Below are 15,723 nucleotides of genomic sequence, written 5' to 3'. Positions count from 1 at the left end.
GCCATGATCACTGCTGAGCTATGAACCTAAAGGAGGAATAAAGTTATCTGAGGGTCAAAGTGTAACATCTCCACAAAAAAAATGCATATATTCAGCCATTCAATTGGCCTCCACAAGATCTGACCCACTTCCTGGACATGAGAAACGCTCTTTCTCACTCTTCAGTCTGATTTCAGAAAGCATTGGGCAGAGAAAAGCTGCACGTTTCTCTCTCTCTTTATTTATTTATTTGGTAAATAAAAGCTTCTGCACTCCATCTGCAGCTCCTTGTATGCAGAGAACACCCCTGTGCATCACAGCAGTAACATGCTGAAACATAACAAGCTGCTTGCTTTCAGCACTGCCAGGAAGTGGGTGAGAACAAAACCCCAGAAAATGTGACTTGAATTTCCTCAACAGATGAAAAATAAATATAAATTGTATGGTGTGAAAAAGACAAAACCCTGATACAGATGGGTGGGAGGCTTGTCCACGCACTATGAAACTCAGACAAGGGCTCAGTGAGAACAGCTGACAGGTTTGTCCTTCAAGATGTTACCAACCTAAGAGGAATGTGCTGCAAGTAATCACCTGAGTGCGCTTCCCTAAACCTTCTAAGAAAACAGCAAAAGTCTCCAGTCAACTACATTAATTACCAAGAATAAAACCTGAACCAAGAGATGCAACATAAGACACTCTTAAAAGAAAAATCTCCAGAGAAAGGAGAAACACTGAGCATATGTGTTAAATATGTGCAACACGAGTAACCACAGATGTCCCACACTACCCGACCAGGAAGCCACCCACTACTGAGCAATGGGGAAAACAAGGCAGACTGAGGAACACACTGTTCCTGTGGAATCAGGAATGCTGGCTGCCTTCCCCATGCTTGGAGATGAATTCTGCTTTCATGGAGGTGGGAATGAAGAGACGGCAAACATCAAAAGACGTTTACGTGAAGTAACTGTAATGTGTATAATTCTACCAGCACCAAGTCTTCAGAAGCCCCCAGAGAAGGCAGAGGATACATGCTTCCAGAACAGTAGCAATCCTGTTCACAGGGAAGAGTATTTTTTTGCCTCTTTCTTTTATTCTTTCTTTTGGTGTAGGTTGCCAATCATTGTGGAGTTGCAGACCTAGTGCAAATAGCACATTCTGTGTGATCTTACACCAAGTCACCAATACGTCAGGTGAATGCAGGGAACAGTAACAAACCCACATGGTTTCTTTTGATCCAAGAATGAGAAAAAAGAAAATCTTTCTAGAAAAAAAAAGTTGCACAGGGAACATGTGACCCAATTCTGCCAGTTCTAGCTGTAACCCAGCAACGGATCAGTTTGCAAGAGCCAAGACCCTTCTGTTGAAGGCACCTGCTTGTCACAGTCATTCCCATCAACACAGGTGTGCTTCTACCCTTACCAGAAATTTTGTTTCTAATAATGCTCCTCTTATGTACCAGCTCTCTTAACTCTTGGGATTTTTCATGATGCTGCTTCTGAGGAAAAAAAAAAAAACAAAAGCCATAATCATTGCATCATCTGGCCTTGGCCTAAACAGTTCAGCATTTGTCTCACTCGTTTCATCAGTGGGGAGACTTGATATCAAACAAGAACGCTGCAAATTATGGCTTGGTATCAAAGCCCTTTTGAAGTGATACATTCAGAGTAACACTGAACTGAAATTCTTTGGGTAGTGGAGATGTTTGGTTGCCTACAAACCTCAAGGAATATGAAGCCAAGACTGCTTTCATTTTGTAAAGAACAAAACATGAAGAAAGATAAAAAAAGCAACTCGAATACAGATATTGCTTTGAATGAACTTGGTTTGAATGTGTTAATTTGAAAACAAATTACAGAGAAATATAAAACCCTGTTATCTTCATAGGAAGATATATCTTTGTAAGGTCTTCAGGTAGTAAGGTGTGCAGCACATCATTTAACTGACGACAACTTTATGAACACAGCAGTTTTTCTTACAGGAGTCTGCCCATCACATGCAGAGACGATGCACACAATAATGCATTTTACAAACTGGTAAGGTTTAAAATACCATACAGTTTTCAGAATAAGCCTCCAAATGTGTACTGTAGCAATAAGGCAATAATGAGAAAATATCAACAGACGCTAAGACATAAAATGTATACACGTATATATCCTTAGTGGAGAAGATGATACTCACAAATGAACAGATGGGAGTTGATGCTTGTGCAGGTGAACAGAAAAGCAGAAGTGTTATAAGGCTCCTGTGGCAAAACCAACTTTTCCACATGCTTTTTCTGAGCTACACAATGCAGGCAATCTGCATTTTTAGCAGAAGTCAAACAGCAGTGATCACAGTGTCTCACAATGGATGCTAGACAAGAGTTCTCTCCTCTTAAGCTAATTCTAACACGTCATGCCGCAAGCAGTCCTAATTCAAATAAAGAAAGTGTTAATCAGGATGCAATTTACCCATTAAAAGGTGCTAACCATTGATCTTTTGAGAGGAAGGAAGGAAGCCCTGCTTTTTCCTTTTTTTTCTGAAGTCTGAAGACTACCCAAAGTAGGAAGCTAATTGTTCATACAAAACATTTCCTTAAACTCCCTAGTTTTAATGTTCGTAATTAAAACGAATATAAAAACAAATACATATTGGAAGTTTGTCATTTTACTAGTGATCTTTGTAGTTATGCTGGTAAACAGCAAGCCGGCAGGAAGGGAGCCTGGCTGGCAGCAGCTGGAAAAGACAGGAGTGAGCTGGAGACTCACAGAGACTGGACATCAGAAATTTCCAAAATGTCAAACTGTCCCACAAGCAGATAAGATCTGGCACAAAAAAATGAGAGTCGTGGTGGAATTTGGAGGAGAGAAGGAAGGTAAATAAAAACCACTCATTAATAAAAAGCTCAACATATTAAGCTAATCAGAGCAGAGCAGGAAGGAAACTCTTCAAACAAAGAAAATTCAGGCAGAACAAACCATTATGCAGGTTAGAGCAAACTCCTTTTGCTCCAATCTGCTCTACCCAAACAAGAACACCAGCAAAAAAAAAAAAATATCTGAGAAAACTACATAGCTTCTTCTCTTTTAGTAACTGGGGTTCAACTAATGATACACATGACAGAATTCCCTGTTGGCAATTGAAAGAGTCCAGCACCTTCAAATGGAAGGAGATCACTGGGAACAAAGGAATCCTGTTTATTTTGTCCAGTAATAATTCCTTGAATCTTAGTCTACAACACAACTGCAGTCCAAGAGGCAGCCAACCTTGTTCCACTACCGTGCTGCCTTCCACTGACATAATGGTACAGGGAACCACATTTTTAGAGGCAACATCATTTCCATTGGCATTGCTGCTGCTGAGTTACGACAGAAGGTTTTTCCAGTGACAGTCTGGGATTTATCATCTTCCACAGAAATGCAGTCATTTTCACCTGGAACCTGTTGAACTCAGCAGGCCAGGCAGACAGCCTGGGTTACAAGCTATTGGAACTCAGCTGCTAGTGGAAAAGTAAATACTTCAGCTTGATTGCTGCCCTTGTATAAGAACAAATGATTATTAGGTAAATGGCACTTGCAAACCTAACAATTCCTCAGTTGCTGTGTATTGTGGAAGTCATACAGTGGGGCCTTGTACTGTTCCTATGTTGTGGGTCACTGGGGCCACATGGCTGTTGCCAGAAAAGCCAGTAAAGCATGAAACCAGAACCCTAGTAGCAGGAAGCACATGAAGGATTTGCCAAATCATTACAGCCCATTCTACATGGCCTTGGCTTACTCAGCAGAATTACCCTTCAAAAAGAAAGACATAGCTGGCAAAGCCACAGAGCTATTGATTAAATGAAATTGTGTTGTCTGAGAGTTTCTAAATAACTGTTGTTTGTTTGTTTGGTACAGTTTTATTAGGATAAGTAAAACTGTACAAGATGCTCAAAAACAAAGAAATTAGTGGGTCTGTGACAGAACATTGCTTCACTACACAGACATCTTTCACAAAGCATAGAGTAAAACCATAGAAATCCTTGCCCAAAACCACACAAATGCTTGCCACAAGCATCCACAAAGCAATTGGAGGTAGATGTTCCCATGCACAGTTCCAATGTGGTTATACTCCAGTACTGTAAACAGACAATCAAACTCAGAAGAAAACAAGAGTGAGAAGATATACACATGACAGAGGGAAGGTAGCTCACCATTATGCTATGATTATCAGGTTTATTAATTACAGCTGCAAGTACCTTGCAGTTTTGCACACAACTGAAATAAAACCAATCATGTTACCCAGAGGCTAACACATGATCAGACCCCTCCATTTCTCCTCCACAGTCATCTTTTCCTCTATTCAATTTCCCCAGAATTCTGCCTCCTTCAAATTCTACTCAACTTCTACCAAATAACCTCACACCTTTAACCCTGCACTAAAGCTGATGATCCACGAGGATGCGTGTATGATTCTGATGTTACTAAAACAGCTTGCCCAGCCAAAGTTACCACAGCAGCAATATTCCACTTCGGGAATTCAATATGACAGAAGATACACAAAGTCAGCTAATACATGTCAGGCACAGACACGTGTTCTGTTTAGCAGTGCTCCACCTCAACCTCTTCCTCAACATCTCAAGTCAAACCACCCATACTTGCAGAAGGTTCCATTGATTTCTTATTATTTATTTACATACATTTAGATCTGTATCTGCCATTGATTTCTGCTTCCTTGTGACAAACTTAGGGTGCAGTTTTCAGAAAACTGTCATCAAGCTACTAATATTAAGCTTAGGTGTACAATAACTTTCTTTTGGTCTAAAACAGAGCTCTCCGTGTGTTGCTGAAGTGGAATAAGCATCCACCGACATTTTGGGTTGTATCTACTTATCTCTCAAAATCAGAGTGTGTTACGAAATAGCTGTTTAGGCTTGATCATATTAATTCTGATGTATAAGGACAGACTATGAATTAGACAGTGTTTCATTATGTCTGCTTGGAGCTGTGCAGAGAAGAGCAGTTTAACTGTGAAAATGTGCTTGTAATTATCTGTAGAAGAAGAACGAAACCTGGGAGGAGGGGAACAAGGGAGCATGGGAACAGAGAGGGACATTCCACAACTGAATTACAACACAAATGGCAGAAAATAAAATTAGCAACTCCAGGGTGGGTACAAACTGCTGCCAGCATTTTTGGCCAGCCTCAGGGTATGTCTACACAGCAGTCAGTCACTCCCAAGAATCCCAGGGCTGCAGTGTACTGGAACAGCAATACTCATGTGAGATTCAAATGGAGTGTGCTGGCACTAGCAGAATTTATTTGAGACAGTAACTGTCTGAAAGAAACTGAGCAGCTACTCAGGAAGCCTTGGTGCAACAACACAGTTACTAGTACCTGAGCTTGTCAGAGTAAAGCCTGCATGGGATCACAGCATCAACTTCTGGTCCCCCATGGGATCCAGCTGACCTTGATTTCCAACCCCTACAAAGGCAGATATGAGTTCCAGCGCACTGTCTTCTGCAGCATGGCCAAAGCAGTCACAACGGCTTTTACAAAGGCACAGAAGGAATTGCACCACAGCTCTCACAAGACAGAATCTACATTCAAGCCACCAGCAGTGCCATCAGAGAGACACACACAGCCACAAGACAGCCGTCAAACAGCCACCATCTGCATCTCTGAGCCATCAAGTAAATAGGTACTAACTACAGAACAACGGGATGAGCATCTCTTTGCTAGGCCTCTATACATTAGAACATCCATGGACAAGAGTAAGATACGCCTGTAGGCAGCTAGAGCTTAGGAATACATGCTGAAATACTACTCTGGAGGTCTTGAGAACCCATATGAAACTTTTCAATTCAAAAATGCATTATGATGAAATCTTTATGCATTGGAGGGAAGATGTTAATTTCCTGTTTGATTCTTAGGAAGTATGTTTCTACACCTGCACCACGCTGACCCGAACTTGCCACTGCAAGTTGTAACAGGATTTTTTTCTCTGTGTGTTTTGTATCAGCTGAAGACACATTCAGCCTGCAATATTTTCTTGTCCTGCCTTACAGCCATTTCCAAGACAGAATCTCCCTGCAGGGTACTGCACTAGACAGACTGGAACAGCAAGATTTTTAACAAGGTTATTAGCATAAATATCAGGCCACAAAGGGAACATCCAGAGACTATTCTTCCCCTGCCTACAACACCATTATTCTTTGAAACACACCATAAAAGCTATGCTTAATTATGCAGCAAATAATTATGCACCTTAAAGTCAGGTCAACCAAAATGCATCTATTGTTAACTTATATCTAAAGCAAATCATTGTTACAGACAGAAACCTGATGGTTCTAAATTCTTCTCTTCACTGATTTCAAATCCAGAGCTCTTAGATTTGTGTAGTAGAGTCTTTTTTCTTTTCTTTTCTTTTCTTTTCTTTTCTTTTCTTTTCTTTTCTTTTCTTTTCTTTTCTTTTCTTTTCTTTTCTTTTCTTTTCTTTTCTTTTCTTTTCTTTTCTTTTCTTTTCTTTTCTTTTCTTTTCTTTTCTTTTTAACCTTTGCACTCATTTTTGTCCTCATCTGGTTCAGCTTCAAGTCAGGCCATGCAGTTTCAGCCCTGCTGGCAACAGACTGCATCTTGCTTATTGTTACTTGATTTTGATTCACTTTCTTAAGGGCATTTGACACAGCATGGCTTCCAGCCATACCACCTCTGGCTGTGCTCTTACCATCCAGGCAGTGCCAGGTTCCACTAGCTCATGAATGGGGGAGTCTTCTCTCCCCACCCAAGTCTCCCTCCAGCCCACTACAGGAAATTCAAGGCTGTTGAAATAAAATCAAAAATCCAACTACAAAAAGCCCCGAGAATGGCAACAGAGCTGGCACTCTCCTGAAAATCAACTGGCTACAGCCCACCCACTTTATTTAGGGATAACACATACAAGGATGAAGCCCAGTTTTTGTTGGGAAAAAAAAAAACAAAACACCACAACTTCTTTGCCTTTTTCTCTGAAGGATGTCTTGAAAATGGTAACAATGTCACTGCTGTAGGGCCAAAGAGAAGCAGGGAGGTGAAAATGGTGCTATTTTTCTACAAGCCACAGTTGTTCAGGGTGGTCTTTGGGGTATGAATCTCGGATTAATCTCATGGGGGAGGAGAGAGGCACTGTTCAGTGTCCTCCTGGATGCAGTGGGGCATCTTTAAACTTTTACTGTTGAAGCTGCCCTACTAATCTAAGGAATCTAAGAAAGTTTTCAACAAATTAAGCTGTTTTAATTCGAAAACCTTGGAATTAAAGCTTTTAAAACTTCAGGGACCGCTGTGATTACCATCTTCTCTTTTGTGTAGCTCTGAACGCAGCACTCCACACAGCAATCCCTGGATAAAAACCAACTAATTGTGGTTACATTAAGTGTGTTACTTTAAAAAACATCTACTACTGAGAATGCTGAATGAAGGAACAATGCTTGCTGAGAGTTCTGTCATATATGCTAAAACATTATGATTTGTAGCCTCATCATATATTCAGAACTCTTTACCCTGTCTGCTGTGGTCTCACAACAGGAAATTTCTCCTTCTAGGCTCTTTTAAGAAGAACTGTATCTGATTACAAATGGATGCTCCTTTGTGAACAAAAATCTCACTTCAGATTTAGGGACGTAAAAGCAACAGGCAAAAGTTACACCACCCACCTCAGCATCAAGCAACAGACTGTCTACAGGGTAAACCTGAAAATGAATTTTTATAGGACGTATAAGCAACATCCTGACTGACCTATTTAATAATGTCTCCATGTTTTCAGTGCAGCTGTCTGTAATAGAGTTTTTGCAGAAAGTCCAAGTGACATTAGTGGTAGGTTAGGAGCTTGATGCATCAATTAGTAATCTATTCACTTTTTCCAAAGTCTACATCAGAAACAATCTGTGGATGCCAAATTGAGCTTGTGATCTCCATGGACACTTGTTAGTCTTAAGGCAAGAAGTAATAAATCTCAGCTGTTCAACACTCCTAAAGAAATCAGTCCTCAATAAATCTCACAACTATGGTTCTCCAAAACCTGTATTTTTGCCCATGTGGATGTAGATTTTGTTTGGATTTCTTTTTTAAATAAAATTTAAGAAAATTACATCTACTTTTCCTTGATTTTTCTTTTTAAAATTGAAGCTGATCTCAGCTTCTCTATCTCTGCAATGAATTTCCTTACATCTCACAATCACGTTAAAAGTTTCTAACACTTTGTAGGTAAAGCCAGCAAATGATCTTTGTATTTGCACAAGACATGCTGCAACAGGACTGCTCAGAGCATTCTGTTACAATTCAAAACCAAGAGAATAAGGAGAGGCCTGAAACTTAGTAAGACCAATGAAAAGATTGCTGCTAACTTCGAGGCTAGAAAAGCACTAATAAATGGACCCATCTGAAATAACTAGCCAGGTCAATAGTAGAGGACAGTATACAGGGGTGATTTTCACGCTCAGTGATGAGAGACAGCATTTTTTTTTTTCCTTTAACACACTGGGATTTGATTATGCATGCACATGGATGGGCTTAATTGAGGGAAGAGGAGGCAGAAGGACCCTCTAAGTCCCTCCAGCACCCTTTCTAATTTCCATTTCCTCAGCCTGTTCTCATCTCTTTTCTCTCAGTAAAGTGGCCCACGATGGAGATCTGTTATAAAATGCAATCACTTCAGCCACTCGTCCCTCTTCACCTGCAACCTCCATTTAAACTTCCCATCTCCTCCCCGAGCAGCATCTGTAACTCTGCTACAGCCAAAGATACTCTGCAAAGGAGAGAATTCGCTTGTCAAAATCCTCTGGCCCAAGTCATGCTCTGCTAATCTCTTTTTTAGACATCTCATATGCACCATCTGAAATAGCTTTCCATATGGAGAAAGCAAAAAGAAAAACAAAAGAGACAGGCCTTACCACCAAGAGTGGTAACTCAGAAAAGAAAATAGAGTTTGCTACTTAATGCACAGGTAGAGAGCTGTATCCAAAAGCATTACGTCCCTTATTTGCATTGTGAATTTTTTGCAAGGCATTATTGGAAAACAGTTTGACAGCTCTTCCGGGAAATCTGGCAAATGCCACCATAGAGCAGCCTCAGCCCTTTACACAGCTGGATTTTCTGCAGCCCAAGTATTTTTTTTCCTCTCCTGTTCTCAGCCCATCCAAAGATGAGTACTGAATTTCCCTTAACATTACCCACAGGTTAATTCATTATTAAGCTTAGGCTCAGTTTAACATCTTGGCACACTGTTCAAATAAAACCAAATCCTTCATTTCTGCTGAAACCACCTTTGGTTTGGCTCAGCTACCTTTGGTGTCTCTGAATGGTGAACAGGCGATTCATTTTCATCTTGTCAATTCTGGTAGTAACAGATATCTTCCATGCAACCCAGAAATACATTGCTGTAAAATAAGTGTTTGTCATGCAGTGAGACTGACCAGGATCTGAACTTGATACATGGGCTTTGACTTAGCTGTCAACTATTTGTTTCTGCATGAAAGGAAGATACAGTAGACACATTAACAATATGCGTCCAGAAGAGTGCAGACAAAATTCCTTTAGAGCATCTTACTGGAGAAACAAGAGTAAGATTTTCTGTCTTCCATCCACAGACACTTAAAGAAAAACAAGGAGTATTTGAAAATGCCATAGGCACAGCCCTTACTCTGTATACATTTGCTCCTGGTCTAATTCTATACATTAATTACACAGTCTAACTGTGACACAGTGCAACCACAGTGATGTCAATGGAAAGGGAAAAAAGTTTGTAAGTATTATGAGTAAGTGCACATTACATCCAGCTTGGAAAGCAGTGAATGTGAATGGTGACCTTTGGGTTAACTCATTAACTGCACTAAGACTATGCAGTAAGTGACTCTTCCAGTCAGTTTGTTTTATTCTGTCCATGGAATATTTACAGGCAGCTTTAAGGTCTTCAAATTCACCTGCAGAAAGTACCTGGTAATCTTATGGGAATTATCATGTCCTTTGCTTTATTTTTTTCCCCTCCAGTCAAAGTGCTTTGGATAACTGTAACTGAGCTGATGAAATCAAGTTATACAATTTATTTCTGTTGATCATACAATAATGCTGAACAGAATTTCCTAAATGCTGATGTTTACAATTCAGTACCTCTACTTTACTTCACTTGCAGAGGTCAAACTGTTACTGTTCAGTATTACTGGAACTCTTGTCAGATACCTGAACTTCAAAGAAAATTTTCCAGCTTCAAAGATTATAAGACTGATACTGTTTACCTGGACCAATTCTAGAGCAAATTTGCAGAATCCATCTCCAACCATTGCCATCAACCATTCAGGGGAACAAGTCCTCTTCAAGCTACTAAAAATCATACTGTAGAGTGGAGCAACAGGGGAGCATCTAACAGGAAGATTTTTGTGTGCCAAAAGTACTTACACAAGTCTTCTAAAATTAATTATCAATCTACCAGATTTATAAAACCGTAATGAGAATGTCACACTAGAAACTTCATTTGTAAGGTTTTAAATGAAAGTAGCTTACAGTGGCATCAGTAAAGAAAGAAACTGAAATACAAGTTCTTACTTGTGCCCAAGTTCATGTGCAATTGTAAACGCTAGATTGAGACCGTTGTCTTCAGCAAGAACACACTTTCTCTTGGCACTGCAGACACCTCCCAGGTAAGCAATTCCTGCAACAGAAATAGAGAAAAAATACCCATCAGAGTTGGTGAAACAATTCATGCACTCAACACACACAGCTGTAATTCAGCAAAACCGATAAAAATATGTTCCCAGCATGGAAAAATATTAAGTAGTTTTCTCACAAAAAAGTCATCTATTTTGTTCAATGTCTTACTGAGAAACTGGTTTCACGATTCATACAAGACGCTAAAAATAATATCAAGCTTTAATTTCTTAAACATCAATTACCACAGAAGGCTGGACTTGCTCCCACATTAGTTCTAAGGATGTTGAGGAATCACTCAAGAAGTAACATGTTACCTTGTAAAAGAAACTGCAACCTCACTCCCAACATCTGGTGAACCAATGAACTGGTCACAGAACAGAATCTCAGCTGTTGGTGCCTGTAGCTCTTTACCTCACAGCTCAGCCTCTTAAGCTATGAGCATACCTTCCCTTTCTTTTAAAGATCACAAAACATTCCTAGTTGATTTTGAAAGGGAAGTAGACATTTCTCCTGATTTAGATCTGCTAGTCATGACCAGAAAAGGATTCTGACTGATAGTGCTCTGTTTCTATTACTAATCCTAATCTTCCATTTAACCACTGCCAGTATGTCACTCAATTGTACTTAACCACGCATGGATATAACTGAGGAGTAGCAAAGTGATATTACACATCAGACTCAGTGGTCAGTCAGACAAGCCAGATTAATTTGAAATGATTCATGCTACTTTCTTTTTGATAAACTTCAAAATTCAATGTTTGTTGGCACTGGGAAATGAAAGGAGATAAAGTTTCCATGCTTGGGATATTCAGTGTAGCAAACTACGAGTACTGGCAATATCCCAAAAGTAGTTAAATATCAATTAAAATTTCAAATACATCATGAAGGCTTCAAGCAATGATTCTTTTCAAGTCTCTGTTTAGCTGTTCAAATCCCCACTGAAGCTGACTGGCAGAAATGCTGTTGCGCTAAAAATCTCATTGCTCAGTGTTGGAAAAATAACTTGGACTTGTACATTCATCAGTGGCTGAAAAAGAAGTAACTGTCTCAGTTACAGACTCTTAACCACCTTATTTTTATTAGTTGGTTTCAGTGTCCTGAGTGGCCGATTTCTAATATCTGCAATGAACAATTTCAAAATCTAGATATCAAGCTTATTATTATAAATATGAAAGACATTTATTGCTGCAAAGCCTAGTGATCAGACACCACAGGAACAGAAATGTACTGGGGTAAGAAACTTCTAGAATGGCAGAAAACTTTATTGAAGCTGAACTTAGTAAGAAACCCAGCTTATAAACTGAGAGCTTATTAATAAGAGGAATGCTGTCACAAGCTGGTTATAACAAACTGTTACAGCATTATGCTTGCCTCATAAATGTTTCAAAATACATATTTTGTTTCAAAGCAATCCCAAGGATTATACATTTTTTGAACTAACATTTTATCATAAATGCTTTCATTAGAACACAATAGCAAACATCCTGCTCACCTGCAAACATAACACAGTTCTCTAGGAAATACATCCAAACCACTAATATCAACAAAATTGTTACGTGACCCAGTACAGTGATCCACATAACTAATACGCAAAGAAAAACACACCTTTACATGACAATGACTGTAGTCCAATGCCTTGGTAGATACATTAATATGACTTACTTTCTTCATTGGAATGAATGGAAATTCAATAAATTTCATGCGTTCAGACACGCTCATGAAAATCCTGGCATGCTGCTATCTACCAGGCTGGAAATAACATAAGAGAAACTTCACTTTATGATTTTGCTCCTGGCCCTGTCTAGAAAACAGGTGTTTGGAAATTAAAAAAGGAAGAAAATTGAACTGATTTATTTATTAACCTTACAGCGTGTTCATGCAAATACACAAACAGTGACTCTCCTTGGGACAAAGAGTCCATAACTTTCCACATACACCACTGACTGACAGCAGTTATCATAAATGTATATTTAATATTAAAAAGGGTCAAGCGGGTGCATCAGTGGTAGAAGGAAAGGAAAGCCAATTACTATTTTTACTAAGTGTGAGGGTTTTTTCCTGTCTCCCATGAGAAATTGCATAATTACAGTCCATAACTTCTGTGCTTCGGTTTGAACACGCAAAGCTATCTGCACTTCTACAGCAAACCTCAGGACGCAGACAACTGTGTAAACTCAGATTTATCCAAAAAGTTGTCATGTATAAACAGTTTGCAGCTGTTGGCCCTTCTGCCAGCTAATAAGCCCTCTGCTAGTAGTATCTCTAGGGGGAATGATTACATATATCCTACCAGCTCAGCTAGGCATTAGAATATTACATACTTGCCACAGTGATAGCCAAGGCTTGAAGAAGACAAGTTCTGATGCATGGCTTCACATTTCATCCTACTCAAAACACCTGGGACTTCTTTTAGACATCTGTGGAATATTCACTCAGCAAGTGGCTTATCCAGGTACTCCAGCTTTCAACCCTCTAACGTCTTGTTTTCATTGCACTTCTAATACGTTAATCTCTTCTTTTGCCAGCCACCTCTGGATACAGAACTTTTACTTGATTAAAACTTGGCTAGCTTTCCTCTTCTCTATGTATTTGCTGTTGGGAAGAGAGCCAAACTTGAAGCCCTGAAGTCTGCTTGGCACAGATGAAGACTCGCTGTATATCCATATGCACAGAGCAAACCTCCCATTCCCCACCATTACGAATTTGATGTTGAACTGATGTTTTTCTCATCCTCTCACAACTCTTAGCGCAGCTCACACATTGCCATCACTTACACTCCCATAGCCTTCCTTAACATCCTACAGGAGTAAAATCAGGAAATCCTAGAAGTCATTCACACTCTGCCTTTCCGTTCTCTTGCAATAATACATTTGACAGGGGTGTGCTGACTGTATTTTCACATCAAGTCAGTCACCAAAGGAATCTTTCAGTGCTTGCAACGTTTAAAAATGAAAAGTACTTTTTCTTTCCATGATGTCTACCTATGAAAAAAATAACAGAGGAAGAGCCCATTAAACTGCCTCCGACACATTCTCTGTTCTACAGCTGAATAAACAGAGGTCCCGAGAAGTCAAAGTTATCCAAGTGCAAAACAACAGTATCTATAGAAAGACCCCCTCCAGCACGTACTTTAGATTGACAGGTTATTACCGTCACTGTCCTACAGAGCCTCCAGCCCCAAGTTTGGTTTACAGGTATCATCCAGAGGAAGCTAACAGAGCGAGATGTTCCTTCATTTTATGAGAACGTGCTAATTCAAGGCCAGATATGTAATTTCAGAGGCACAGATTAATTTGATGTAGTGCTCGATAGCCGTTTAGATGCCAATTTCTGTTAATCCTGCAGTAAAAACACAGTTTCCATTAAAGTTTAACATTAACTTATGGAAACTGTTTTCCACTGCAATATTTTTCATTGTCACTGCATTTAATGAAAACCACACTGGAAGCAACGCAGTCATTGCCAATCACCAGTAAAGGAATTACAGTAGAACCATCCAAAGCACAGGAGGCAGCTACAGTCAGGTAGGAAAACAAGGTAGCAACCAACATTATGAACTTACAAACGTAAGTCATGGCACTCCTGAATCTCAGCACAGCTTCACAGGGGGCTCTTCCAGTGTGAGCTGGACTCTTTGCAGGAACGTGCTCCACCTGCTTTCAAACAGATAAGCTCACATCTAGTTGGGGTTTGTCTACGTGCTCATCCTATGACTTGTGCCATGCCACAGCTTCTGGCAACAAAGCCTTGGTGCAGGTAAACATCTCAGTGTCAGTAAATCTCCAAAGGCGGCAAGATTCTGTGAATAATCAGTGCTAAAAGAAGCACTTTTGCTATCATCTGTTCCTCCTTGTTTAACTACTCTGCAGGACAGCAATTGATGGAACAGGAGGAATCTTTTCCCCAGCACGGCCAACTTTCAGTTTTAGCTTTCAGTGTTCCAGCAGGGCTTTTGTGTTTCCCGAGAACCCTCCTGTGGCTTTCTAACTATAAAGGATGAGTCATTTATCTGCTCCTTTACTGATTAGCCCACACACAGACATTCCCTGCCATGTCAAGAGCCTTATTCTAATGCCACTGGCATTGAATTTACACTGTGCTAATTCACTGATTTCAGCAGTCTCTTCAAGGGGCTGCCCAGGCAAAAGCCCTAGAGATTAGCCCTGTTCCGACTTCAGGAATAAGTGTCCTCCCTAAGTACACAACATGCGACTTAAAATCATATTCTGAACTCAGGAAATTGCTACCTGAGCACACAGTTTACACCTAGAAGTCAGTTCAGGAAGCCTGGATCTGTTTTCCTACATGTCTTTGGCCTTAGAACTTTCAACCATTCCAGTATTACATGGTGCATACCCCTTCTCACAGACTCCTGCATCATAGATATCCTCCTTCTAGAAGACTAAAGGAAAAGACTGAATAAAAATACTAGGAAGTAGGAATCCTTCAGGAGCAGGGCAGAAAAGCCTAACCTCTCACACTGCTAGTAGCAAGTTGGTTCAGATACCAAACAAACTGAAGTGGAGAGCTCACACAGTGTAACATCTTTTTAGCCTATAAGATGCCCTAACAAAGGTCTGCAAAAAAATTCCAGACAATTAACCATTATGCCAGTAAAGACCAGATAATCTTCAGAATCCCCCCACAGCCCCCTTAGGTTTGGCATGGGCATCTTTGAAAACGTTCTTTCCAATGCCAGTCATCAATGGTGTGTGATTACAAGCATGAACATTCATCTTAATGACTGCAGCTGAAAAGAGGTACAGTTTTCACGAATGCAAGAAAAGCTGGAAACAAGCATAGCGGTTAGCATCATAGAACAGATATCCATCATAAGCAATAATGGTATCACTGATCTTGTCTTGCAGCAAGGGAATGCATCAAACAAGCATCTCAATTTATTCCTAGTCCTAACTTCTCACACTTTTCACAACAAAATACTAGGATATAAGACCTTGGCAAAGGAGATAAAAGTACCCTTTTTTATTTGCCATCTGCTCTTTGTTCAGCTTGACATCTTATAACCCATTAACATTACTCCTCTCTTTCAGCAAACAGCTGCTTCCTCAAATGACAGCAGATTAACAAATCCGCTTCAACTAACCTG

At 39.9% G+C, this 15,723-nt stretch overlaps 1 protein-coding gene across 2 annotated transcripts in view; it reads right to left on the bottom strand.

Moving 5' to 3' along the window:
* The window catches only part of ADAMTS17 (ADAM metallopeptidase with thrombospondin type 1 motif 17), a 150,611-nt gene that overhangs the window by 88,551 nt on the left and 46,337 nt on the right, over positions 1-15,723 (bottom strand). For both annotated transcript variants that reach the window (XM_072345770.1, XM_072345771.1), the window contains exon 8: positions 10,512-10,617. In XM_072345770.1, coding sequence (XP_072201871.1) covers positions 10,512-10,617 — 106 coding nt within the window. The remainder of the gene's footprint in view (positions 1-10,511; positions 10,618-15,723) is intronic.

Source organism: Excalfactoria chinensis, chromosome 10 (genome assembly GCF_039878825.1).
Source record: "Excalfactoria chinensis isolate bCotChi1 chromosome 10, bCotChi1.hap2, whole genome shotgun sequence".
NCBI lineage: Eukaryota > Metazoa > Chordata > Aves > Galliformes > Phasianidae > Excalfactoria > Excalfactoria chinensis.
The sequence above is the reverse complement of the archived record's forward strand: the minus strand, read 5'-3'. Positions and strand labels throughout refer to the sequence as shown.